This window comes from Eutrema salsugineum, unplaced genomic scaffold (genome assembly GCF_000478725.1).
Source record: "Eutrema salsugineum unplaced genomic scaffold, Eutsalg1_0 scaffold_8, whole genome shotgun sequence".
In the NCBI taxonomy this organism is placed as follows: Eukaryota; Viridiplantae; Streptophyta; class Magnoliopsida; order Brassicales; family Brassicaceae; genus Eutrema; species Eutrema salsugineum.
This window is the reverse complement of record NW_006256414.1, coordinates 759,076-786,235: the sequence shown is the minus strand read 5'-3', so window position 1 is coordinate 786,235 and position 27,160 is coordinate 759,076. Positions and strand designations below refer to the sequence as shown.

General features: G+C 37.1%; 5 protein-coding genes across 8 annotated transcripts; 3 read left to right on the top strand and 2 right to left on the bottom strand.

Annotated features, from left to right (window-relative positions):
• Positions 1-369: 369 nt before the first annotated feature.
• Positions 370-7,511, bottom strand: LOC18009858 (puromycin-sensitive aminopeptidase). 4 transcript variants are annotated; one of them, XM_024148289.1, is made up of 33 exons: positions 7,389-7,511; positions 6,658-6,738; positions 6,530-6,574; positions 6,297-6,437; positions 6,134-6,209; positions 5,884-5,960; positions 5,590-5,706; positions 5,433-5,507; positions 5,233-5,340; positions 4,934-5,146; positions 4,766-4,827; positions 4,601-4,628; positions 4,429-4,515; positions 4,311-4,336; positions 4,094-4,157; positions 3,934-4,014; positions 3,800-3,847; positions 3,677-3,695; positions 3,523-3,527; positions 3,411-3,422; positions 3,277-3,333; positions 3,073-3,182; positions 2,910-2,990; positions 2,573-2,741; positions 2,281-2,429; positions 2,062-2,200; positions 1,826-1,972; positions 1,625-1,706; positions 1,367-1,542; positions 1,163-1,273; positions 963-1,079; positions 781-852; positions 370-653 (listed from the first exon to the last, which is right to left on the bottom strand). In XM_024148289.1, exons 4-33 carry the CDS (start codon positions 6,357-6,359, stop codon positions 573-575), a joined length of 2,652 nt encoding a protein of 883 aa, XP_024004057.1. In that variant the 5' UTR covers positions 6,360-6,437; positions 6,530-6,574; positions 6,658-6,738; positions 7,389-7,511; the 3' UTR covers positions 370-572. The 4 variants fall into 4 exon arrangements, with proteins under 4 accessions (XP_024004057.1, XP_024004061.1, XP_024004050.1 ...); XM_024148293.1 differs by lacking the exon at positions 7,389-7,511 and adding an exon at positions 7,093-7,183; XM_024148282.1 differs by lacking the exon at positions 7,389-7,511 and adding an exon at positions 6,939-7,164.
• Positions 7,512-7,714: 203 nt separating this feature from the next.
• LOC18009779 (U3 small nucleolar ribonucleoprotein protein IMP4) lies at positions 7,715-10,208 on the bottom strand. The gene is made up of 9 exons (XM_006391651.2): positions 9,994-10,208; positions 9,801-9,884; positions 9,554-9,663; positions 9,368-9,418; positions 8,826-8,969; positions 8,642-8,731; positions 8,418-8,524; positions 8,111-8,198; positions 7,715-7,980 (listed from the first exon to the last, which is right to left on the bottom strand). The coding sequence occupies exons 1-9, from the start codon at positions 10,103-10,105 to the stop codon at positions 7,882-7,884; spliced, it is 885 nt and encodes a 294-aa protein (XP_006391713.1). The 5' UTR covers positions 10,106-10,208; the 3' UTR covers positions 7,715-7,881.
• Positions 10,209-11,146: 938 nt separating this feature from the next.
• LOC112089905 lies at positions 11,147-12,050 on the top strand. The gene is made up of 4 exons (XM_024160764.1): positions 11,147-11,187; positions 11,366-11,378; positions 11,484-11,651; positions 11,751-12,050. Exons 1-4 carry the CDS (start codon positions 11,147-11,149, stop codon positions 12,048-12,050), a joined length of 522 nt encoding a protein of 173 aa, XP_024016532.1.
• Positions 12,051-12,711: 661 nt separating this feature from the next.
• On the top strand, positions 12,712-13,428 carry LOC112089898 (glutathione S-transferase T3-like). Its single transcript, XM_024160760.1, has one exon. The coding sequence runs from the start codon at positions 12,712-12,714 to the stop codon at positions 13,426-13,428; it is 717 nt and encodes a 238-aa protein (XP_024016528.1).
• Positions 13,429-14,199: 771 nt separating this feature from the next.
• Positions 14,200-15,077, top strand: LOC112089892. Its single transcript, XM_024160746.1, has 2 exons — positions 14,200-14,803; positions 14,980-15,077. The coding sequence occupies exons 1-2, from the start codon at positions 14,200-14,202 to the stop codon at positions 15,075-15,077; spliced, it is 702 nt and encodes a 233-aa protein (XP_024016514.1).
• Positions 15,078-27,160: the final 12,083 nt, after the last annotated feature.

Here is a 27,160-nt window from a genome sequence, read left to right as displayed (position 1 = left end):
ACTTCCTTTAACTTTTTTTTTTTTCCTTACTTAATACTTTTTTTTCCTTACTTAATAACATTAATTAGTTCAATGAAATCTGAATATAAGGTAAGAGTTGTTTGAATTCGTGTAATGGACAAAGAGATACAAACTAAAATATTTAAAACATAACTTATGATAGATTTGTTGTTAACCTCTTCCCATGGAATGCTAAAGATAACTTGTACGATGTAAAGAGCCTGGAATCTGTACCTTACACACCTATTTAGGACACTCAATATCAACGTGACAACCAATTTCGTGATCTTAGCCAATGCAGACGTCGGGCTAATCTAATCGGAGATATGTTCAACTTTTTCATCCTAATTACATTAACATGAGTATAACTTTTTTACTAAAATTAGACTATGTTCAATATATAAAGAAAAAGGAACATTATCCGGAATATATTATTATCAATGCAAGAGTTTAACGTAAAACTAACAAGTGGAGGTGAAACAATCTGTGATCATTTCACTCAATATAACCCACATTTTGCTTATTTCATTAACTAAATAGTTACGTCTTTAAAAGGATTTTAAATGTCTCTCTTAAGCAGCCAAACTCTTCGAGGCAATCTCAAAGACATTCTCAGACAACCCATTTGCTGACATTATCATCTCCAATTGTGCCTGCAAACCAGCACACAACATTTAATCTAAACATCTCCTCAGATTATAAATCCAATATAATGCTAATGGGTTTTGTTGTGTATCTTAAAAAAAAACAAGATTGGTTTTTGCAGGTTTCGGCATTTACCTTGGCCAGAGCTTGTCGGGTTTCATCGTAGCGCTTCCACCTCGAAAAGGCAGACACCATACGAGAGGCAACCTAGACTCGGACCAAAACAGAAAGTAAGTCGTTAAAGTTGTTTGTTGTCAAGGTAATTACAACAAAGGTTAATTAATTGCGAAGACACAAAGTTAATCTGGGAGTTTAACCTGAGGGTTCAATTTGTCTAACTGGACAACAATGTCACCCAAGAACTTGTAACCTGATCCATCTTTGGCATGGAAATTCACCGGAGAACCGCAGAACCCACCAATAAGCGAGTAAACCTGAATGATCGTTGTTTGGTTTCATCGTAAGCATATAACCGAAGACAAAGTTGCAGAATTTAGAGTTTTGAGAATTCACTTGCCTTGTTTGGATTGCGCAGATCGAAAGCTGGGTGATCCAAAAGCTTCTTGACATTCTCTACATTGCCAGGAATGTCGGACGTTGATTGTAGAAGGAACCATTTATTAACAACCTGAGAAAAGAAGCCCATTAATCTGAGTTTCTCATTTTAAAAGAAAATCTGGTAGCAGAGAGAAGTAAAAATTGTGATACTTAAGATCCATACCAAGTAATCTCCCTGCCACTTGTTATAGAAGTCAGCAAGAACGTCGTCACGGGTTTTACCCGGGTTCTGGGCAAGAGCTGCCAAAGCAGCAAATTGGTCGGTCAAATTGGTTGCCATCTTGTATTCACTCAACGCAAGTTCCATATATGCTGGATCCTCGAGAGATGCAAGATAAGCTGGAGTATTTCAACAAAATGAAGTTAGTGACTTGAGCAAAGAGAAACTCCTTCTATTAAAGAATGACTCGCAAATGCAAACCTAGAGCTGTGTTCTTCAAAGCACGCCTCGCCATGTTTGGGTGGTCAAAGACATAAGCTTCTGTGCTCCTATTGTCCTCGACCTCCACAAAAAAAACATGTGAAAAGTTTCAGTGAATAAACAGGAACGTCCTCACTTCAGTGGCTACGACTTCGGTCCCTAATCCTGAAAGATTCACTATGTACAGAGAAGCAGACATACTATCTTTAGAAGCTGTGCTTTAAGCTCAGATGCAAGCTGCTTTCTAACAAACTTTCTAACAGCATGAACAGCATCAGGATCCGCCAAGACCATCATGTCCATTATCTCTCCCTCACCAGGCAATGTTATTGCTTTGGCTATAAATTCCTACAGAACAGATTAAGAAACAGATTACAAAGTCTTATCCTACACCTCCTTGTATGATTACTGTTCGAGAAGGGAATGTAGAGCCATACCTTGTCCAAGCTTGAGTCAGAAAGCACGCTGCCGAGACCTTGCACGAATTTTGGGTTTAGAACCAACGGTTTATTTTGCTGGAAATCAGAAACTAAGTTCAGCATGAGCTTCCTTGCCAGAACTTGACCTGCCTCCCACCTAAAATACAGAAAAAAATGAATGTTCGAAATGCGCAAAGAGCATAAAGAAGAACTAATATGTTGTAGAAAGGCACATACCGGTTGAATTCATCAGAATCATGGGCTAGGAGGAAGAAAAGATCATCATCAGAGAGATCAGTCTCAACACGAACTGGGGCACTGAATCCCCTAAATAGGGAGGGAACAGGTCTTTCTGATATATCAGAGAACACAAACTCTTCTTCATTCTGTACATAAAGAAGACATAAGGTCAGGAAAAGATAGATGAGGAAGATCAGGAAAAAGGTAAAAACAATTGAAAACACTAGATGTGAAAAGAGGGGAGGGCGATGTAATAAAGTATTGGTAAAAGAAGGAATTCTCGACTGACCTTTGTCACTCGAAGTATTGTGCTGGTGCTTGAAATGGCCTGCACTGTACCATCATGATGAACAGAGGAAAGTGTAATGTCTTTCCCAGTAGAGTCCAGGAGACCAGCAACCACTGGAATAAATGTAGGTTCTTTTGTTGGCTGGCCCGGAGTTGGGGGTATCTCCTGACTGGGAAAGTGATCAATGACAAAGCAAGCCAATGTGTCAACAACAAATTTAATTGAGGTTAGATCTATAAAGGTTTAAATTTCAAACGCGGTGCATTAAGTTTGGTGTGAAAACAGTCAATTTTTGCACGAATTTGGCAAAATAGAATACACATGAGAAGAACAGAACCTGAATTTCAAAGAGAAAGTACGAGCTTCAGCATCGTAAGAGGAGGCCACTTTGACAACTGGCGTTCCAGCTTGAGAGTACCTGACAATGTTGTACATGGTATATCCTTAAAGTATGAAAACAATAATCTTCACAAGAAATTCAACAATAAAACTCGAATTACCATTGCAAGAAATTAGCAAAATCTGCATTGTTTGCATCACGCATAGCAGCATAAAAGTCTTCACAAGTCACAGCTTGCTCATCATGTCTCTTAAAATAGAGATCAATTCCCTGTAATATATTCCCATATAGATGTGAGCGGAAGTATCACGACATAAAACCTAGCTACTGAAACCTCACATAAAAAACAGTATTGGATGGAAACCTTTCGGAAACCCTGACTTCCTAGTAGAGTTTTGTACATCCTCACAACCTCAGCTCCCTAGAAAACATTATACAGTCAACTGATGTTTCTTGCTTACTGCATATGACAGCAACACTAATATTCAAGAGCCAAACCTTTTCATAAACCTGAAACGACAGCAGAAAGCAAATCATTCTGTTAAAATTAATATACAAGGGATTGATAGGATACGAAACTACATATGAAGAAGAATTATTCGTTCCCTACCGTCACTGAGAGAGCAGAATGATGGCCAGACACGTTATCCAGGTTTGGAACGATTACGAAAACCAAAGCATGTTAGATTGGAACACAATACTCAAGAGTAACAAAATGAGATGCTATAACAGAATTCCAGACTTCCAAGCGAACAGAAACTTGCCTGTGTAGAAGTTGTCCATCTGCCAGAGAAAAAAAAAAGAGCACATATTTATCAACACCTAACATAATACATACATCGTAATTCATAAATTTCAAGGCAAGACAAGTAATAAGAATCTCTGACCTTGATGTATGAATGTGGGCGAACAGGGTGTGCCATAGGACCAGCATCCTGATAAATTAAACGACAGAGGATTTAGCATGAAAAACTGGAAACAACCCCATGTAGAGGCCTAAAAGGAGTACAAGACAAGGTACCTGTGGGAATTGATAGATTCTAAGCTTGGAAACATCAGCAATTCGCTTTACAGTACGGCTTCCCATGTCAGATGAAAACTCCTGTACAGAATTGAAACTTTCATCATTAGATAGAGAAAAATTGCAATATCAATCTTTGAATAATGAAGAATAACTGTACCTGGTCACGGAAGACAGTAAGTCCTTCCTTTAGACTGAGTTGGAACCAGTCACGGCATGTCACCCTGTTGTTACAAATAGAGTTTTAGTCATATACCAGGCTGCATACTAAAATACAATACATATCTGATGCAAGTTAATGTACAAACAAGCATATTAGAAGATTCAACAAGCAAGAATTAATCCTTTGTAATAAAGGGAGGATAAATGAGGCTGACCTGTTGCCTGTCCAATTATGGAAGTACTGCACAGAAAATAAGGAAAGATGCCATTCAATTAAAGATAGGCATACACAAGATAAGAATTCAATAAACAGCATATGGTATGATTACATACTTCATGACCAATAACTCCCAAAATTGCAGCATAATCTGCATCTGTTGCAGTTTCTGGAGATGCCAGGACAAGCTTGGAATTAAAAATCTGCACGGTAGAGACGCTCATGGATTTCCATCAAGATAGAATATCAACAGAAGTGCGTTATTATTATGAAGCAAAGTAGAATTACATTTAAACTCTTGTTCTCCATGGCTCCCCTGAAATCGAGCAGAAATCAATTAGTTTGTAAGAAAAGGTAAAAGACATAGAAGCATGAGCTCTTTGTTTTGGATTGAAGATATCAGCAGATAGACCAATATTAACAAATGTAACTGAATCCACAATTTGTTCATACATGTTAAAATCTGGAACGGCAACAATGTTGAAGAGATCCAGATCATACTCAAGCCCGAACACCTGAAAAAAGGTTAACACAAACCAAAAAAAAAAAAAAGAGGAAGAACAAGAATCAGATTCAGTAACCTAGGTAAATAAATGCAATATAATTTGTGAAAGAACTTACATCCTCATCCCACTTCATGGCCGCCTTCAGAGAATACATGGCATGAGCAGTCTTTGGAAGATCTTCTGCAGGAGTCCAGATTTTCAGAGATACCTGCCTACCAGAGCGCGTGGTGAATGTATCATCTCTGCTCGCTAATTGTCCAGCCACTAGAGCAAATAGATAACACGGTTTTTTGAATGGATCTTCCCATAAGGCATAGTGCCGACCTCCCTACATTTCAATAAAGGAATATGCTTTCAGCAAAGACCAAGCTGAGATGACATTTAGCCCCCAAAAAAGGTCACTATTTTGCTAACCTCTGTATCTCCTTGAGAAATGAGATTTCCATTGGACAAAAGTACAGGATAAAGGGTCTTGTCGGCTTCCACACGGCATGTGTACTTTGCCATAATATCAGGGCGATCCTAGTCATTGCATATTAAAAACACAAAGTCAGAATATAGGATATACTATCTCAACAATAGTCATCTTTTATCCACCTAAAGCTGCAATAAACCTGGTAAAATGTTATTTTACGGAAACCCTCTGCTTCACACTGCGTGCAAAAGTTCCCAGATGACTTGTAGAGCCCCTAACAGATGGAACTTAGAAAGGTTAAAAGTGTTCTGTTAAATCATTGATATAAATAAAGGAAGAGAGTCAGAAAAGTTTACCTCAAGTGAAGTATTCTTGTGAGGGTATATCTCGGTATCAATTTCCAAAACAAAGTCCTCCTCGGACGGAAGTGAAGGGAGAGTGAGATGACGGGAGTCCAACTGGTAATCTCCTTCCTAATCAAAGTGAAACATATATAAAAAAGATAGCAAGTAAACAAAGGAAACTGAGTTATTTTTCCTCTACTGAGTTGCTTTCCTATGAGACACATTTTGATTTATGTAATATCTAGAATAACATAATAAACCTAGAGATCTAACGAATATCCACAGGTTTAACCATTAAATTGATACCTTTAGAAGCTTCCCCTCAACCTTGACCGAAAGTAGCTTCAAGTCATGTCCATCCAAGACCAACGGGGCAGAAGATCCTGAGTAACAGAATTCTTGTTCAGAATGCAATTTGGAAATAAATGTGCAAAATTCTATCATGGGGATATACATAAAGCGTATTCAAGAAAAAAAAACTAAATCTAATTCTTCAGCTAAAAGAAACCACTGTTGTTTTAATTTGAAGTGTCAGTAATGTACTTGACTGCTGTACCTTTAACTCGAGGGGAAACCTTAATTTTAGAGCTAACAATTGTTTTCTCTTCACCTAGAGAGAAGCTCAGATCCACCTAAACAAGCAAAAAAAAAGCTTCAGATCAGAACAATAGTGATACTACTCATACGCTCATTTTGGAGCTTGAAGAAGGCGATCATACAGTTTCAAAGTAGTAATCAGGCTTCGTGTAGTCCTTGAGAAATATTTCTTTAGGTGCATCCATTTTGGAATCTTCAACTTTATCTGGAACTGATTCTGTGGCAACAGAACAAATCAGCCTCCTGCTGTTTTGTTTATATCTCTGACATATAAACAGCAAAAGTATTTTAGTTTCGCTACATAAATCCAGCATTTGGGTTCTATTTATCACAAGGGAAGGATTAAGCGAGTTACATCAACAGAATGTGATAGAAACCGACTCTTCCTCAAACAAGTAGCCTGAGACAGAAAGAACGACATTAAAGATCATTCTCTGTTTAAATTTATGTGGCAATTGGTAGAAGAAAGAAAGAAACACAAACCTCGGAAGTAAGAAACGGTCTGAATTGAGTAAGTCTCTTTCCCGAATTACGTAATGGAAGACAACCGCTTCTAACGGGAAGCTGCAAAAGAGAGTTAAAGCAGATTACAAAGGTCAAACTTGGCAGAAATGAATACAAAACTAAGCAAAATATCAAGTTTAACATACAAAGTAAAGATTTCCATTATCAAAACAGTGATAGAAATCGGAAATGAGTTGGTAACGGCAAACAGAAATCATACGAAATCAAAAAATCAAAAACTAAGAGTTTAGAGTAATCACAGGAGCATGAGAGAGCAAACCCAGAAGGTTTAAACTAGCCAGAGACGAACTTCGACAAGGAATTATCAACCGAGCCATTAAACAAAAATCACCCAAAATCCTTAATTCAATCTAACCAGAACAATAGCTCTAATAATAAAAATTAATAAAACACCTCCTAACTGCGGCGAAATTCTCCAACGATAAACCCTAGAGAACTCTCTCTACTCACTACAGAGAATCAACACTCGTAAAGAGCGGTAAGTTAGGGCTATGGCCTTTATAAGGATGTGTTAAAAGGATAGAATTTAAATGAAAATTATGGCCAAGAAAATTCGATATTAATAAAACAAAAACAAAAAAAATGTGGAAGCAAATGATTAAACCAGGAGAAAAAAAAATTGATCTATGGGATTTCGACTAAGATCAAATCTGGGAAAATCAATCGGAGGAAGAAGAAGAGGTTATTACCGAGATCCGATGATCAGAGGAAAGAGGCAGAACTGAAACAATGAGGAGAAACCTGGTACTAATATATTGTATATATAACGAAGAAGATAATTATCCGGAAAAAGAAAAAAAAAATTAAAAAGAATAACAGAATGAGATCAGAATTCACTTCGATGCTGCTCAGTGCTCACATGTAACATGGCATTTTCAAATTTTCGTGAGAAATGTTTTTTTCTTTTTTTGTGTCAGCAAATTAAACTCAAACAATTGTCAGTAACGAAAAAAAAAAAGTCTTTTGAAAAGATTTAGTTTTACTATTTAAAAGTTTCTTTAGAAGCGAAACGTTGTTAAAACAACAAATCGATGCTAATTTTACAGTAATCGAATAATCAAAATCGCAATTTCCTCTGAGGACTACAAAAACTGAACAGCTTCTCCAACAAAATTAAAGGGAAAACAGAAACTAAATAAGACCTCTAAAATGGTTTCAAATAGAGGTCGGTGCATTTTAGCATCATTCACCAATAAACTGGCGTTTTTTAGCAGTGTTCATGTAAGGTCTAATAACCCATTCGATATCTGCTTCATCTTGATCCACAGTTCCTAACTTCAGCTGCAACACCAAGAAACAGCATTGTTATTAAGGAACATGATTGGTTCTGGCTTAAAAACAGGGATTATCTTTTAGCCGATATATACCAGTGTGTAAAAAATCAAAACATAATAAACCGAATGGCTCATACCTGGTAGAGCTGCAACTCAAAACGAGGACCGAGTTCTTTAAGTTCAATCGATTTCGGGCCTCCTGCTCCTTTATCATAGACATGATTCCTATATATATGCCAACGAGATTTTCAAAGAAGAGACGACAAAATTTTTAAAAAAACAAACACAATTTTCAATCTGCTTAATTCACAAGTATGTCAAAGTAATGTGTTCCTGTGAGCATCACCATTGTGAACATATATCAGATTACCAACATACGCTTCTAGAACTCCAACGAGATAAAAAAGAAACTGTGGAAATTGGTTAGAATGGAGAAATTTTTACCTGAATGAAATATAATCAGTGTTATTAGCAAAAGTAACGATATGTTTTGCATCCTTTTTTGGAACTGGGAAGAGGTGCTTTAAGATGTTCGAAACTCTTTTACCCAACTGCGAAAAGAATGGAACATGTTTTACATTAGAAACGAGTAATCAATTCTACAAAACTAGTTCGTTTCCAATGCCCAAAACTGCAGTAAAGAACGAAGTGAGTCTAACAAAACATACCTGGGTTGTAAAGTTGTTAAAAATTAGATGAGGAAATTGCTCAGACATTTTTCCCATTGCTTTCTTGTTTTGAATCTCATGTCTTGTTACCTAAACAAAAAATGTGGAGACTGGATTAAGTGAACACGAAACTGGAGCTGTAAAGATTTGAAAACAAAATCAGATCCTCCATAGAGTTACTTACCACATTGGATAATCCAAAGTATGCAGTTGGTCCAAACGGGAGATGAGAGACAATAAGACCAGTGGGCACACCACGGTGCTCACTAACGAATATAACATCAGTAAAATCATGCGAACGAGCGGTTTCAACAATCTCAGAAACGACCTGCAAAAAGAAAGAAGTGTGAAAAAATTTTGTATTATGATCCCAATGCTACATCAATGGGTATTGTGTTGTATAAAAGTCACTACAGATTCAGCTTAGTCATGGTTACTATTTAAACACACTCCCAATTTGCTTTGCAGTTCAGCTTTAGAGTTAAGACTAACTCAGCTACACTATTGAAACCTATGTTGCGCATAGTTTGACCATGATCTGGTGTAACTAAAGGCACATGCAATATTTACAGCCAGGAAACAAGATGGTCCAAAGGGTTCAAGTTAACGACATCAATGAGAAACCACAAGCAGTGACCAATTGGAAAACAAAAAATGGATTACAGAAGAAGAGTTTTAGATACTTCCAAGTAGATTAAAGTACAGAAGCCAGAAGAACACACATACCTGATTACCACGATTCATTCTCTGAGCATTAGGAAATAAAATTTTCAATTCCTGCAACAGATTCAACGCAAATAAACGTCATGAATAAACACAAAACACCAGCCAAAATACAAGATAAAACCAGGAAAAAAAAAAGCTAGACAATAATGTTAACATCTCTATTCAACTACAGAAACCAAAATTCACCTTGACGAATCGAGTGAGTGGAGCACTTGGATCACGAGACGTAGTCAACAAAATCTTCGGATCTTTTTCCGTCGCATTTGCATACTCATCATCAATATGACTCCGTGGAACTATTTCACAAACATGATTCAGTTATCAATATAACAAGACCATAAAACAAGTAGAATCTACACTTCTGCTGAAAATGCATACACTATATCAAATTAATTCAACGAAATCAGAAAACTTTCAGCTCCAAAAATCTTACCGGCTGTATTTTGATCTTCCAGATCAATTTCCTGTCGAAGCTTCGACTCTTCGTTTCGGAGCTCAGTAGGAATCGGCTTCCCTTCTGTTTAAACATAAACCCAAAATCACAAAAAGCATCGAATCAACGAATGGTAAGAGAAATCAATTATCGATTGTTCAACAGATTTGAAAACAACAAAAACTCTCTTGACCTTGAAGGGCTTCTCTGATCTTCCGCTTCTTCTCATAGACACGACGCTCTTCACCTTCCAAATTTTTCCGGTATAGATACTCCTTTCTTAACCTAACATTCCTGCGCAACATCGTGACTAACAGAGATAGCCTACGAACAAACGAACGAGCTTAGTTTGGTTGTGGTGTTTTAGGGTTTTACGAAAAGGTTTTTGTGAAAATTGTGATGGCAACCGAAAGATAGATGACGAAAGTGTTTGTGATATGACCCAGATTGTGTTTATTGGGCCTGCGTCGGGCTTCAGGTAAATGTGGAAGCTGGATTTTTCATAAGAGCATAGTACATCGCGGGGTCGTCGAAGGAAGCGGGCTCAAATTTATAAGATTTAGTGGATTTTTAAAACAAGATTTAAAGCTCAAAATCGACGGATTGGTTCCTCCAGACGACCCTGATGAACCCGCCTCTTGTCGACGTGGCGTGTTGTGAGTGGTCGACAGAATGGAGTAATTTTTGGGAAGGGAAAAAAATAGAGGGCCAAAAATTTCATTTTCTTCCCCGAATTTTTTTTCTTTTCCCGTTTCCTTTCTCCAGGCGATTATCGCGATTCTCTGACCCATCCATCGAAACCAGAAAATTATCCCGGTGAATCGCTCTTCCGAGGATCGCGCAACCGTTCATATTGTCAAGGTAAGCTTCCGGACTCATATTTCAGTTGATTTCGTTTCGAATAGTTTCGGTTTCAAGAAATTAGGGTTTGCGATTTTTTGGGGGAATTTTTTTTATTAATCGGTGTTTTCTGGAGGGGAATAGGGTGGATTACGATTCCTGGGACCTATTTGATACCTGAGAATATATTATGCGGCTTGTATTTGGAAGATTCGAAACAAAATTGAAATCGATGAAATTTTAGGGTTTATGTAATTTGGGGGAAATTTAGGGCTTTCATATTTTGTTGCAATTGGGGTCTAATTGGATGTAATACATTGATTCTGAACCGTTGTAGCCCTATTTGGCATACGATTTCACGGTATATGATTGACTTGGTGAAATTTTTTACGATGAAATTAGGGTTTATGAATTCTTTTGATTTGTGTGTTCAATACCTTTCGAAGATGATTATGATTGCTCGGTTCATATGCTTGGCTGTTTAATATGTTAGTAGATGTTTGAAGATGGTTGTCATTCTTGATGAGTACTTTGGTTTTCATGATCGGTAATTTAGGTGTAGACTGAAATTTTTTGTTTGCCATTGTCGAGCCTGAACTGAAATGTTTTGCCATTGCCGATGATGAACTGAAATTTTTAGCCATTGTCGAATATGATCTGATCATCTTCTGTTTGTCATTCTCGATGATGAACTGAAATTTTTTTGATGTTTACATGATCTGTAGTGTAGACTACTTGGTAATATCTTGAAGTTCACATGTGTATGTTTATGTTTTCATGCTTGAAGTTCACATGTGTATGTTTATGTTGTAGCTCACTGATCGTAAATTTTATTGTTGACAGATAATGCCAAGCTACAGCAGCGGTTCTTCAGAGGAGGAGGTCCCCTACTGGGCGTACGCGGATGCGACATACGGCATACCCGTGAAGTGTTTCTGTGGCCGCGTAGTCAAGCTCAAAGCAAACGAATCCGGTCGCAAGTATTATGCTTGCCCGGATTCGATCAACGAGGTGATCTTTCTGTCTTCCTCATTTCTTCATTTGTTCTAGTTTAAAGTGAAACGAGTTCATGCATCATTATTAGGTGTTAACAGTTTCTCAGTCATGCAGGGCACTTTTGATCACATACACCAATGGTGGGACGACGCAGTTATAGAACAGTGCGAGATTCTCGCGACCAGGATAGAAAACCAGAAGGACCTGATCCTCAGTGTTGATCGGGGTAGAATCAACACTGAAGAGCTAGAAGGCCGTGATCCTCAGGCCATAGGAGAACTCCGTGAAGAGCTAGCAAGGCTTCAGGGAGAAGTGCGGAGTTTGAAGGAGGAGCTTGGCACTTCAGGTGACCGTTTCTCGATGCTCATTTACATTACTGTTATTGCGGCTATTGCGTATATCTTTAGGGTTTAGGGATGGCTCACGTATTGCAGGTTTTAGGGTTTAGTTTATTTGCATCCGGTTGTAGTAATAAACTTGTTTTAATGGGGTCTTTTAATCTTTTTTTTGTGAGGATAACGTTTAATGGACTTGCGCATGAGATATGGTTTACTTCAATGCATGCGGCTCACCCAGTAAAGGTTAGTTCTCTTGTAACTAGCCTCGTTGTGTTTAATGTGGTTGGTAAAATGGTACATTGGTGTTCTTAGCTTTAAGAGTGGTTATGAATGCTCGATATGACATGTTAGGTTTAGGGTTGTGTGATAAATGATAGTTACACCTGTTTAAACTTGTTTACAATGTTTCCGATAACTGGAAAACCCTGATTATGTCATTAAACTAACACAGACTCACCCTTAAAAGACTCTCACATACTATGTCATTAAACTAACACAGACTCACCCTTAAATCCATAGACAAGACGTTCAACCACTTAATTTTTAATATAAAAGACTATCTAAACTCATTAACAGTCTTTCCACTTTGTTGCACTCGTTAACTCTCTGGTTAACTCTTTCCTCTCGCTTTAACTCATCCTTTCTTTCCTCTCTCTTTAACTCGCTCTTTCCTCTCTCTCTAAACTCGTTAACATTCTTTCTTCCTTTCACTCCCTCTCGTAGCTTTGAATCCTTTTATGGATTCGCAAAACTCTTTTACCCACTCGGAAGGGTTTGTCAACCTTTTAACGAGTCAGTTGAACCCTGACTCGTACTCGCCTTGCATAGATCTTGTTGGATCATCAGACATTCCTCTTTTTAGTACACAAGGATCTAATGATCCTCCTGATACTGCCCTGAAGAGAAAAATCTGGTCGCCCAAGGAAGACTTGGTTCTCATAAGCGCGTGGCTCAACACTTCGAAGGACCCGATAGTCGGTAATGAGCAGCGTTTAGGATCGTTCTGGAAGCGGATACAGTTGTACTACAACGCAAGCCAAGATATTGAAGGACTGCCAAGGAGAGAGTGGTCTCAGTGTAAGCAATGCTGGGGGCATATAAATGACCAGGTGTGCAAGTTTGTGGGATCATACTTGGATGCGATGAAGGAGAAGTCAAGCGGCCAGAATGAGAACGATGTGATGAAGCTTGCGCATGAGATATTCTTTAATGATTACTCCATAAATTTTTCCCTCGAACATGCTTGGCGAGAGTTGAGGCACGACCAAAAATGGTGCACGAGTAGCCAAGATGTGACTTCGACGAAAAGAAGAAAGGTTGAAGACTCCGGTCAATCCTCAACCTTCATACCTGCAGGTGATAATGAAGATCTAACAGAGGTTCGTCCACCAGGAGTCAAGGCATCGAAGGCACAAGCAAAGGCATCACGTGTTATGCCCGAGAACAAGACATGAAGGAGTTCTCTTCCATGTGGGGAATGAAACAAAAAGATCTAAAGATGAAAGATAAGATTAGGGATAAGAGAATTCTTGAAAGACTTTTGGCAAAGTCTGAACCACTAACTGATGTTGAAATAAACCTGAAAAACAAGTTAATTAGTGCTATGTATGGCCTTTAGCCATGAACTGTTAAATTTTTATGTATAGTTTCTTTTGTTTAGGATTTTTAAGCTGTATTGCACTTCGGTTTGTATGTTATTTTAATTATGAACTCTCTTATGCTATGGTTATTTTGTCTATATTTCAAATAGACTTTGGTTTATTTCTATGTTGCCTCGTTGTTCCATTTACTCTCTGTGAATTACATCCACATATTGCTTACGTTTCTTTACGTTTCTTTACGTTTCTTTACTGACCTATTTACATATCTTTGTAGGTTGTGTCACGTCCACTTGGCCAGTACAAGTTCGCTGACACGTCTGTGACCAATATTGGAGGGGCCAAATGCTTTTGTTGTATTCTCAACTCACCGCTTATTTTCTTATGTAATCTAAACCATATGTTCACAAATATCTTTGTAGCCACATATTGTAACATTCACCCGTTTATTTATATGAGACTTACCAATTGTATGTTATTTCATAATTGAAATCTTCTTTCTGTCTCATATTGCTCTCAACTCTTTGTCAAAATCTTTCTCTTCTCAACACAAGAAAAGTTTATAACCTCTACTTGGTCGATTTCTTATCTTGGCTCATACACAAAAACACCAAAAACACAAAAAATATGGCTGCATCTTCTAGCAATGGGTGGGATGATTCAAATGATGATGCAATTGATGATGCAATTGATGATGCCTTTGATGATATGTTCGATGAGAGGTTTGATGCTAAATTCGATTGCATTTTTAATCAGCTTGCGGAAAAAAAGAAAAATAAAAAGAGAGCATATATTGAAAGACAGAGGGAAGAAAGTCACAATCGGTTATGGAACGACTACTTCAGTGATGATGCAACCTATCCACCACATATTTTCCGACGCCGTTTTAGAATGACCAAAGATTTGTTCATGCATATTGTTCAACGCCTCTCCACAGAAGTTCCGTATTTTCAACAAAGACGAAATGCCATCGGAAGATTAGGTCTATCTCCTCTACAAAAATGTTCAGCAGCAATTCGTATGATGGCAAATGGTACCGCAGCCGATGCAGTTGATGAATATCTCCGGCTCGGTGCTAGTACGGCATTGTTATGCTTGAAAAATTTCACCGAGGGTATAATATCCTTGTTCGGGGATGAGTATCTGAGAAGACCCACGGCTGCTGACCTACGGTGCTTATTGGAGATCGGAGAGTCCCGGAGCTTTCCCGGGATGATAAGAAGCATCGATTGTATGCATTGGGAATGGAAGAATTGTCCTACCGCATGGAAAGGACATATACACGCGGATCAGGAAAACCGACAATTGTTTTATAAGCAGTAGCATCAAAAGATCTTTGGATATGGCACGCATTTTTTGGACCTCCAGGTACGTTAAATGATATTAACGTTCTTGATCGTTCACCAGTTTTTGATGACATCTTGCATGGTCGAGCTCCAAAAGTGAGATATTGGGTAAACGGTAACGAGTACCGTTTGCCATACTATCTTACTGACGGTATTTAGCCCAAGTGGGCAACATTTATACAATCAATTCATCTTCCTCAAGGACCCAAACATAAGTTATTCGCATCAGCTCAAGAATCCGTCTGAAAAGATGTTGAGCGTGCTTTTGGCGTTCTTCAAGCTAGATTTGCAATAATTAAAAATCCAGCTCTTTTTTGGGATAAGGAAAAGATTGGCAAGATTATGCGGGCTTCTATCATATTACACAATATGATAGTAGAAAACGAACGAGATCGCTACAATCTATCGAATTTAGAAGAATTCCAACATGCAGAAGGAAGCGGAAATTCACATGTCGATATGACGTATTCTACTAGTAGGCCTACAAATATCTCAAATTTGATGATGGCGAAACGAAAGGAAGTCCGTGACAACGAGATACATGAACGATTGAAAGCGGATTTAATCGAAAATCTTTGGAATAAATTTGGTACTTCTTAAATGATTTATGTATTTCTATATTTCAAATGTTCTATGTTTTTCATTTTCTTGTAATAAAATTTTTAACCTTTTAGCTGTGTTTAAAATTTTATGTACTAAATTATATTTCCTTTTTTTAGTTAATGGTGTGTTTAAATTTATTTGTTTTAATAAGTTTAATTTAAAAAAAAATATTTCCCAGATGAACCCCTTCTCGGGTTCGCAACTGGAACCCCCACAAACACCCGAGTTCTTCCCGCAATTTATAAAAAAAAAATAATAATTTTAATTTCTGATGAACCCCATTAAGAGGTTTAGCAATGGACATGCTCTTAGATCCGGTCTATTAAACCAGAAATTTTAAATATTTAAATAATCAGTGGCCAATTAAATATCGGCCCAAAATGTAGGATTTAGTCCATCAAACCATTCCTGGACTAACTAAATGTCACTTTGAATGTGCAAACCAAGCGAGCTTCGAGCTCCAAGATATCCGGTCAAAGTCAAAGATATTCCATTAATAGGTCAGAACCGTTACTGAGATCACGGAAACAGTGAAAAACGAAGTGGTTTGAGATATGCGGCGACAGTTCGAATTTTGAAGAGAAGTATAAAGGAAGGTCGAGACACACGAAGAAAACACATCTTTCCTCTGGAAAAACCCTTGAATTACAGTTATCTTTTGTACTCTTTCTCTTCGAAAAATCTTGTATTCACCTTCGATTAAATCAATATAAATTCAATTTCTTCAATACATTTCTATACTTGATCGATTCAAAGACAAATCTGGCCCATCGTTATAAATCTTTTTCCTAAAACTATATACAAATTTCTGAGTGTGGAATTTAGCAACCACAATCACAATAAAATAACCCGATCCATGGGCTTATCAGTTTGTCTATAAAAACATAAAAGGAATAGCAAATTATTTTTAGGTTGTTTAGTATCTGGGCCGAAATGAGCCCAGAGTAAAAACAAATTTACGCAAAATGTAAAATATGCCCTTATACAGATCGAACTTGGACCTTCAGTTTACAAGACTGGCGCTCTAACACTGATTTTTTAACCTTAACTTAGCGTATTTCTCATAATACTCTAAAACGCCGTGAGTGAGAAAAACAGAGAGAGAGAGAGGCTATCAACGAACTTAGTTTGGTTGTGGCGTTTTAGGGTTTTAGGCAGGACTGTGCCTATGGGTATAGAAAATAAAAATTGGCCTACGGCCCATTGTTTATAAATTTTGAACGGTTTTTTTGATTAATTGATAACTATTAATTTTTACAGTATCAACTAATTAGTAAATAAATTAAATAAAAATTAGAACAACATTGTATTATATAGACTGCTTAATCAATTAGATAAGTTATGCTTTAAATTTATTCAATTCCCTTTTTTTCAACTATCTTCTTCTTCATCGCTGAAGTTTTGAAAACATTTTGCCATAACAACTACATTATCAATTGACATTTGCTCATTTTGTTAAATGTTTATATTAGTTATAAATTTATTTCATCTAATATTGGATTTCGTTTTCTTTGTAATTTAGAGTGAATTATAAATAAATCTCAATTAATTTGCTAATTTATCAAGTTTAAAGAAGTATTATTTGAAATTTTAGATATGTATTGTAGTTTTGTAATTCAGAAACGATCAAATAAGTTTTGGTCGAAATTAATAAAGTTTTATCTTCATTCAAATATGTAACAAGAGAGATTTATTATCTTCATTCAAGTATGTAACAAGAGAGATTGAATAAATGACTATCTTTTTTTTTAACACAAAAAGTAATTCTTGCACAAAAAGTAGTTTTTGCACAACAAGTAACAACTGATTAAGGTAACTCAAGTATTGACGAGATGTACAAAACCAAAAGGAACTAGTGGAGATTTATACAAAAGATGAAACCACTAACAAGGATTTGGAAAAGGAGAAAAAGACGGTTTTGGCATTGAACAAAGAAATGAAAGCAATGGAAAAGTAGATTTTGATGGAGAACTGTTAAGATCTGATAGTCAACTATTTAATGATGAAATCATACCAAGACTCTGTAATGAACCAACGCAAGGCCGGGATAGAAGTCGCTTCTTCAGTATGTTCTTTTTTCGAAATGGGCACCATTTGCAAGAGTTTTGGTGGCTATTGTGTAGTTAAAAATGAGGTTACCATCCACCAATCTGGTCGGTGTAGTGAACCAGCTTTCCATCGCCCACCCTAATCCACTCTCGGTCGTCATCTTCATAAGAAGGGTGCTCGTACAGAAACAATGTCGTGGTGTTTAATGGCAGTTTAGTTTCAATGTCATTGACAAACAAAATATGGTGGTTAGCTATAACAGTGTCAATCGAGATTTGATCGAGCCAAGCATCATGAGATGCCTCAAAAATTTCATAAAGGCCTAAAGGAAAGGGGGAAAAAGAGTCTAAAACAGGCAAACAAAGGTAAAACCCTAACAAAATACTAGCATATCACTAATTTCAATGATTTGACTATCTAGTTGATCAAAATAAATTTGGTTAAAGTTTTGGTTTGAAAGTTTGCCTAATGAATTTGTAAAGAAAGAATGGGAGAAAATTTATGTTTTTTTTTAATGAAATTTCTGTTGTTTACGATCACTTTTTATACTTTGGATTATGTAAGTTATTACTGGCTATTATATAGCTTACGGACTTTGTATCGCTAGGCACTACTCTATTTTAGAAAAATGTTTCAAGAGAGGAAGGAAGAGGATGTCAACTAAAATATAGATGACAAAAGTGTGAAATTTACAAAACGACAAAATGTTTGTTTATGAAATATGAAACAGATAGCAAATTATTTTTAGGCCACTTAGTATATGAGCCGAAATGAGTCCAGAATAAAAACCAAACTACGCAAAATATAAATCAAGCCATCACGCAAGATCAAACTTGGACCTTCCGTTTACAAGACTGTCGCTCTGTCACTGAGTTTCCGACTCTAGCTTAGCCTATTTCTCACAATACTTTAAAACCACTCTAAGAAAATCTGAAAATGGAGGGTTTTCATTATCAAAACGAGTAGAAACAAGAATTTTAAGTAAATCAAAATTATATATAATAAGCAATAAAATGTAGCAACAACATTATTATCTAATTATACTCTTAACCTTTAACGCACTGTTCATATATAAGCACGACGATCATGCATCATCAATATAGTTGCTTCTCCATTCAATGGATCTGACAAATTCGGATACAGAAGAAGTTGAGGAAGAAGTGTCTCGAACACGTTCACCAAGGCTGAATAACTAAATCCAAATACACAATAAACATAACAGAAAGAAAGTACTCCACTACAAGAAAGATCGAGTTTTACATCGGCAGATATCGACGTAAAATCGACGTAAAAGAGCATTTACGTCGAATTAACGACGAATAAAAAATCGTCGTAAAACAATCGTCGTAAAACCGAAATCGTCGTAAAATCGTCGTAAAATTACCAACCCAGGAAAATCGTCGTAATAGCGTCAGAAACTATTCGTCGTAAACTCGACGTAAATTTTCCAACGAAAGTACAACGAAATAAGTCCATCATAAGAACGACATAAAATCGATGTAAAATTACATCGATTTAACAACGATAAGGAGACGAACAATTTCAATTAAGAGAAATTAATTTTTTAATCATCGATGTTAATTCGTCGTAAAGTTTTGACGTAGATTCGACGTAAACATATTCGTCGTAAAATGTTCGACGTTAGATCGACGTAAATTTACTACAAATTTACGTCGATTTATAAATTAATTATTTAATTCGATTTTAATTTAATTAATGAATTTTTAAAATAATAAAAAATTTAAAATAGAAAAAAATATTTTAAATTAAAATTTAAATTCGAAAATAATTTATATATAAAAAAAAATTTAATACAAATTGTTTTTTACAAAAAAACCTAATCTACAATATGATTTCGTAATCGTCGAGGTTGAGATCGACGTCACGAGGAGGCTCTCCGTCTTGGCCGCCCGTCGCTGCTGGACCGTCGTTTCCCGTCTGCACTACCGGAGCCAAAGACTGACCCTGCGTCTGCTGGTCCGATGGTCTACCGGAAGTACCACCGGCCTCAAAGACGCCTCGTGCTCGCTGTTGCCTCGCTCGGATTGCGGTGGCCAACTGCGGAACCGCTTCCGCAATGATGTCGAAGAGATCGTGAATCTCGGTGAGCTCCTGCTTCTGGGCCATTTGCTCATGCCTGAGAGTGGTGATCTCAGCATTGGCCGTAGCAAGCTCCTGGCGAAGATGACTTGGATCCTCCTGCGTGCGAAATCCGGAAGCCGAGGCGGCAGGACAGTCTCTAGTAGAGTCCATCCCTAAGGTTCGGCCTTTCTTCTTCGGAGCAACCTACAAATGGAAATAAAAACGTTAATTATTTATTAAGTAATAAATATAATAAATTTTTAAAAATTGAAATAGATCATACCTCCTCGAAAATCTGGTCTTGCTCAACGACGGTCAATGGTACTTGGATAGTACCGTCAGGTGTGGTCTGGGTCTCCCGCTCGGCGATCCGCTGAATAGCGGCATTGTAGATCTCCTCTGACCGAGCATCGACAAAGCTCCCGTCCCTCTTCCGGTGAGTGGTCTCGAAGAGCTTCGTCATTGGAGGAAGTTCTCCTCCGTTCTCCTCGGCCTACCAATTAATAAACATTAGTCAAAAATATTTAATAAATTATAGCAATAATTAAAAATGAAATTATAATGAAATCATTTATATTTAATTACTTACCATCATGAAACGTCTTCCCGCAAAATATATTTGGCCAGAAGTGTGCGGGGTCACTAACTTCTGACCGTCAGGACCGACCCGGTTTCGGACGGCCGAACACTTAGCCGCAGTGGTTTGGGCATGCGGGTCCAGCCAATACGCCTTCAACTCGTTCCAACAGAAAGTGGACATGGAGCTCGACTTTGCGTCGTCGCCATCGGTCTCCCACTTCCGCTTCCAATCGGAAACGGTGTTGACTAGGCGTTTCTGCGCCTTCAGCCGGAAAGCTTCGCGGACCGTCTCGTTGATCCCGATGTACTAGTTCCACCGTTGCTGCAAAAGAAAACAAATAAAAAATTATATAAACAATATAAAAGTAAGATTAATTAAATTTAAAATAATTTGAAATGATATAAATAAAATTTAAAAAACATTACCGCGAAGCACTTGTACCAGGTGTCGAACGTCTCTTGCGACACCTTGCTCCAGTTGTAGTGCGGCTCAACGAAATGACTCTTAATTGTGTCGGAAACGCTTCGACCGACACAATTATCCAAGTTAAACCTATGAAACCAAAAAAAAAAACATTACATTAATATTTAAGTAAATTAAAGCATTAATTTAAAAAAATATAAAAAACAAAAAATTTTACTTACCAATAAGAGCCTGGTTCCGCTTTTCCGGGAACCAGACGTCGTAAAGCCTCCCGTCCCGGTAGGGCTAGTAAGTCCTCAACTTTAAATTGGGCATACGGATGAGGAGGGTGGGCTACCGGTTCTTCAGCCGTCGGTGGAGGTGGTGGTGGAGGTGGTGGTGGAGGCGGTGGTGGAGACTGCTCCGCTACGGTATTCAAAACCTGGGAGGCTCCGGAAGATGAAGGGACATCGGTCCCGGTGTTTCCCGAGGCAGACGCCCGGGAAGAGTGTCCGTCCGCCATAAAGTTGATGTAGTGCGTCCTCCATCGAGTCATCGTCAGCAAAACCGAAAATTTTTATTTTTGAAATTACAAATTAATTTTAAATTATGATCCTAAATCTAACAAACACCGTAAATCCTTAATCTAACAAATTCTGATCCTAAATCTAACAAATTCCAAGCCTAAACTAATTTCCGACCTAAACCGTTTGTATTTCTAAACTAATTAAATATAAAAATTAGATTTTAAGTAAAACAAAAATTACCTGATTTTTTGGGTTTACAGGGAAGCAACGAAGTGAGGAGGAAGCAGGGAGAGGAAGAAGTTGAATGAGCGACGAAATGAGGAAGGGGTGCTTCCATATATATAGAATTTTTATTCGTCGTAAATCCGACGTAAACATTACGACGAATTTACGACGAAATCGTCCTAAATCCGTCGTAAAGGTGCAACCGTACAACAAAGCGAATAAGACAAACACATGTGGTTGTATCTGGGCTTTGCGACGAATTTACAACGGTCAGGGTTAGTCGTTGTAAAATCGTCGTAAAATTACGACGAATTTACGATAAATCCTTATAAATCATAAAAATTATAACGGCTATGTATTTACATATCGTCGTAAAATCGTCGTAATACGAAAATGATGAATTACAAAAATTGAAAAATCCATAAGCACATACAAGCATGTCTATACATGCTAAATGTGGTCTGTATAACTTTCTAGCATGTTTACATAACATAATCAAGAATTTGGTTTGATCTAAGATAAATCCTTACATCTTCTCTAAATGTATATAACACCTTAAGATTACTTGATAAACACATATATGTCAAATTTTGAATTTTTTTTTTTTTTTTAGAAAGTTGTTTTACCTTATGAGATGGTAAGCCATATCATTCTCTTCATCTAAATCCCCCCTGAACTCCAGAAAAGATTGATTATAAGTTTTACGAGTTACATTTCGTCGTAAACTCGATGGTATTTTACGACGAATGGGTGTGATTCGTCGTAAATTCGTCGTAACATAAACCACATATCTACAAGTTCTTTAATCTTATACTACAAAACCTTATATAATACATTAGTTTACTCAGGAAAATGCACCCAAAAACCATTATGTGAGTTGGGAAAGCTAAACCCTATAGGGTTTAGGGTTTACATTTTACGACGAATTTACGACGATTTCTAAATATTCATCGTAAATTCGTCGTAATAGTCAACATATGTCCAAGTCAACACTTAAACAAATTTTCTTTTCATTAATTGTCTTTCATTTTTTAAACATTTAAATTTAAACAAATTTATCAAATTTGACAAATGTTACATTTAAACGTTCAAAGCATGCAATTATATAAATGCCAACATCATATTTAATTAATTAGTCTTCAACATTTTCCTCGTTCTCCTCATCATCATCGTCATCATCACTGCTTGTTTGAAATTCGTCAGCACCTTCTTCTGTTTCGTCCCCATGTAGATCTTCAACTTGTCGATTACGTGGATCAATTAAAAGAACATTTTCTTCAATATCAGGTTCTGTAATGTCGACACAATCATCTTGTTGCATTGGCGGGAGATCTACACCATCAATTATACCTCTTGGAGCAACTTTGACAACCGCCAGCCATGAAATTCCCGTACTCCGAACTCGAGGATATGGAACAAAAGTGACTTGTTCTGCTTGAGATGCAAGTATAAAAGGCTCAAACTTATTGTATCGCCGAGATGCGTTTACATCTACCACTCCGAATTTGTTAATACGCACTCCACGACCTACCGTAGGATCAAACCAATCACATTTGAAAAGAACAGTTTTCATTCTTACTAATCCGGGGTATTCCACTTCAATTATCTCTTTGATGATCCCATAAAAGTCTACTTCACCTCGTACACAAACTCCATAGTTTGTAGTTGCCCGTTGAGTGCCATGACTATAAGTATGAAAAACATAGCCACGTGTGAAATACATAGCTGCAGTAGTTATCTTCGAAATAGGACCTAGGAGCAACTCATGAAACCATACTGCATATGTCATGTCATCATGCTCGACTTGACCTTTTAACCACGATGCATAATGTTGGTCTTTCCGCTTGTTAATTTCATCTTCTGAAACACCGTCAATGCATTCTCGGACTTGACTGACGAAAGTGCTGAAATTTGAAAACATTGTTAAGGACATTTCGTCTATGCAATCAAAATATAATCATGCATGCTTATTTGTAGATATGGACCTCTCGTAAGGTGCCAATTCCTCGCAATTCAGAAGTATATATGTATGTGCGCTGTGGTAGTCCTATTCGTTTGACCAACAAGTTTCTTTTAGTTTCCCACTTAGACGTCCAATTGGTGAGAATATATCAGGCACACCTTCTACTGCGTAACTTTGTCCTACACCCCCATCGTCGTAACGTCTTGGAGCCCGTTTGCGTGTACGAACCTTCGGAGCAAAATAATAAGACGTGAAATGAGAAGTTTCTTCTGTCAAACTTCCCGCCACGATAGACCCTTCAACTTTTGCTAAGTTTTTGGCCTTACCCTTTAAATGCTTCATAAATCGTTCAAACGGATACATACACCTAAACTGAACAGGTCCTCCCAACTCTGCTTCATGAGGGAGGTGTATAGGTAAATGTTCCATAACATCGAAGAAAGCAGGTGGGAATATTTTCTCTAAATTGCACAACAATATTGGAATATTTGTAGACAGTTGTGCAACTACATCTTCTGATAATGTTCTTGTACTTAGATCACGAAAGAAAGCTCTAATGCCTCCTAGTGCCTCATGGACATGTCCCGATAGGAGTTCAGCAAACGCAAAAGGAATTAACCGTTGCATAAACACATGACAATCATGACTTTTCATCCCTGAAAACTTTTGTCCTTTATCCACAGATTTAGCCAGATTAGATACATATCCATCAGGAAATTTCACGGCTGATGATACCCAATTAAACAATGCTGTTTTTTGTTCAGCACCCAACTGAAATACAGGAACATGTGCTTTCCCATTACTCACCATATGCAACTCAATTCTGTTACATATATCGGGTAAGTCCATCCGTGATTTAACGCTGTCTTTGGTTCTTCCTTGGACGTTCAAAACAGTATGCATGATGTTATCGAAAAAATTCTTCTCAATGTGCATAACATCAAGATTATGTCTAAACAAATGATATTTCCAGTAAGGCAGATCCCAAAATATATTTTTCTTTTGCCAATTATGATGAACCCCATATCCTTCAGGCATATTCGCAGGAGTGTGCCAATTTCCTCCAAGGGGGACCGTTTCAAGTCCACCCCAATGATCTATTTGCGCTTCAAGCTCTACTCCAGTTAGGTACACTGGTGGAGGGAGACGAACCAACTTGTTCTTTATAAACAAACGCCTATTTCTTCTATATTGATGGTTTGGTGGTAAAAATCGACGGTGGCAATCAAACCAACAGGTTTTCCTACCATGTTTAAGCTGAAATGCATCAGTCTTATGAAGACAATAAGGACATGATAACCTCCCATGCGTTGTCCAACCTGATAGCATTCTGTATGCCGGGAAATCGCTTATTGTCCACATAAGCACCGCTCGCATCGTAAAATTTTTACCACTCGAACAGTCATATGTTCGTACTCCAACATGCCACAACTGGTTTAACTCATGTATGAGTGGTTGCAAAAACACATCAAGGGCCCGCTTCGGGTGATTTGGACCAGGGACTAATATACTTAGAAACAAAAACTCTCTTTGCATGCACATATCTGGAGGAAGGTTATATGGCGTAAGAATCACAGGCCATAATGAATATTGCCTACCAGACATACAAAATGGACTAAACCCGTCAGTGCAAAGACCAAGATAAACATTTCGCTTAGACCTAGCAAAGTCTGGATGTACGGTGTTAAAATGTTTCCAAGATTTCCCGTCAGACGGGTGAGTCATTTTGCCATCTGTTTGTGAATGTTCTGCATGCCATCTCATCGACGCAGCTGTCCGTTCAGATTAATATAGTCTTTTTAACCTATCAGTGATAGGAAGATACCACATTCGTTGGTAAGGAATCTTCTTACGCCCAGCAATTTGCGGTCTATATCTTGGCTTTTGGCAGAAACGACATTCTTCAAGCTTCTCATCATCTCTTCAAAAAAGCATACAATTATCAACACAAACATCAATCATCTCAGAAGGCAATCCAAGACTAAAAACCAGCTTCTGAATTTCATAATACGTTTCAGCAGCCAAATTATCATCTGGCAAATACTCTTTAATAAGATCTGCCCAATCGTTCATGCAAACTTCAGATAGATTGTGATCAGTTTTTATTGTCATCATCCGAGCTGCCAATAATAATTTTGATAAACCTTCCCTACATCCCTCGTACAGAGGCTGTTTTGCTGCGTTTAACATATCATAAAAGCGTTTCGCATCTGCATTGGGCTCCTCAACAGTATCAGCATGTGTTTCATGAAATGCATCAGTAACCATTTCATGCATCCTATCATGATCTTCACCCTGAACTTGACTACTTTGATAATCATTGACGCTTCAAAATCCACATGTTCTTGATGATTACTACTACTCCGTGCAGCCATCTGACCACTACTTTGACCATATCCCTCTCCATGCTAATACCAAATAAAATATTGGGGCATGAACCCTCTATTCAATAAATGCTGCCAGACAGTGTCAATAGGAATATGTTTCCTAATTTTGCATTTCACACAAGGACAATACATTTTGCCGCTTTCAATTACAGTTTGCATAAGGCCGGCTTGGTACATGAATATTTCCAATCCGTTTTTGAAGTCTTCAGTCAACGACCCATCACCATTTTTGGGTGTATACATCCACTTTCGTAGATCGTATATAGACATTTCAAAAACAAATATTTGACTTTTTGTTTTTGAAATTTGATATAAATTTCAACTACTAAAAATTTTACTTAAACATTCAAAGACTCAAAAAATTTGTGTATTTATATGTTTTTTTGGGTTGATGAAATAATGAGAGAAGAAAGGTATATATAGAATTTTTTGTTTGGTTACCAACATATTACCATTTCATATTTACATCAAATTTACGTCGAAATAAAATTTACATCACATTTACATCGATTTTACGTCAATTATAAGATAGAGGACAATTCGTCGTATTATCGATGCAAATATTACGACAACATTACGACAATTCGTTCTTTATTCGTCGTAATATCGTCGTAACATTACGACGATTTTACAAGGCTTATTTTTTACGTCGAATTTACGATGAAATTTTTGATCGTCGTAAATACGACGTAATATCGTCGTAAATTTACGACGACTACAAATCGTCGTAAATAATTCGACGGAAAACTCCTCTTAGTGCTTATAATATATTGCATTTTTTGTGAGATAACAAGTTATTTTGATTGTCAGATGTGTATAAACCGCCAAGAAATCTAATCATTTGCCATACCATACGTTCTTGGAAGAATATTCGTTTTTACATTTTTGAATTCGTATATTTGGACAAATTATTGTTTAATTGGCTATACGCCTATACCTACAAATTAAAGACTTAAGCAGGTAGCATTTTGACCACTTTTCCAAGAGTGCTCTAGTTATTATTAATTAATTTATTAAAGTCTGCAATTAGTCATAATACATAATCAAACCGTACTTTATTCTTTATCTATTTGTTCGACAAGGATATAAAATTCTTTTCGCAATGCCAACTCCCTATTGGTTGGGAAACTAATCATTACTATAAGAAAATATCAAAAAGGACATTTTCAAGAAGGTAAACGATTCATTTAACCAAAAAAAAATGTTTCTTTTTTTGCTTAAAGTAGGGAATATTAGTTCTATGTCATCTTAGCTTGTTATGCTGTTTGTTTGAAAATTGAAAAGCTTAATGCAACATCAAAAACCAACGTAGTTAATTGAATTTTTATTTTGTGGGTAGATGCTCGGTTTTGGATCATCTCACTTCAGTTCTAATAATAGTTGGTCATTATAAATATTTGTTAATGACAAGAAAACTTGACTCT

Coding starts and splice junctions, on each gene's coding strand:
- LOC18009858 (XM_024148282.1), bottom strand. CDS start 7,016: ATGGCTCGGTTGATAATTCCTTGTCGAAGTTCGTCTCTGGCTAGTTTA. Junction 5,147..5,232: donor TTTCTCAAGGAGATACAGAG/GTTAGCAAAATA, acceptor ATTGAAATGTAG/GGAGGTCGGCACTATGCCTT. Junction 4,629..4,765: donor GCCGTTCCAGATTTTAACAT/GTATGAACAAAT, acceptor GCTCGATTTCAG/GGGAGCCATGGAGAACAAGA.
- LOC18009779 (XM_006391651.2), bottom strand. CDS start 10,105: ATGTTGCGCAGGAATGTTAGGTTAAGAAAGGAGTATCTATACCGGAAA. Junction 9,419..9,553: donor CACTCACTCGATTCGTCAAG/GTGAATTTTGGT, acceptor AATCTGTTGCAG/GAATTGAAAATTTTATTTCC. Junction 7,981..8,110: donor TTGAGTTGCAGCTCTACCAG/GTATGAGCCATT, acceptor TTGGTGTTGCAG/CTGAAGTTAGGAACTGTGGA.
- LOC112089905 (XM_024160764.1), top strand. CDS start 11,147: ATGGTTGTCATTCTTGATGAGTACTTTGGTTTTCATGATCG. Junction 11,652..11,750: donor GCCCGGATTCGATCAACGAG/GTGATCTTTCTG, acceptor TCAGTCATGCAG/GGCACTTTTGATCACATACA.
- LOC112089898 (XM_024160760.1), top strand. CDS start 12,712: ATGGATTCGCAAAACTCTTTTACCCACTCGGAAGGGTTTGTCAACCTT.
- LOC112089892 (XM_024160746.1), top strand. CDS start 14,200: ATGGCTGCATCTTCTAGCAATGGGTGGGATGATTCAAATGATGATGCA. Junction 14,804..14,979: donor GATGATAAGAAGCATCGATT/GTATGCATTGGG, acceptor ATCGTTCACCAG/TTTTTGATGACATCTTGCAT.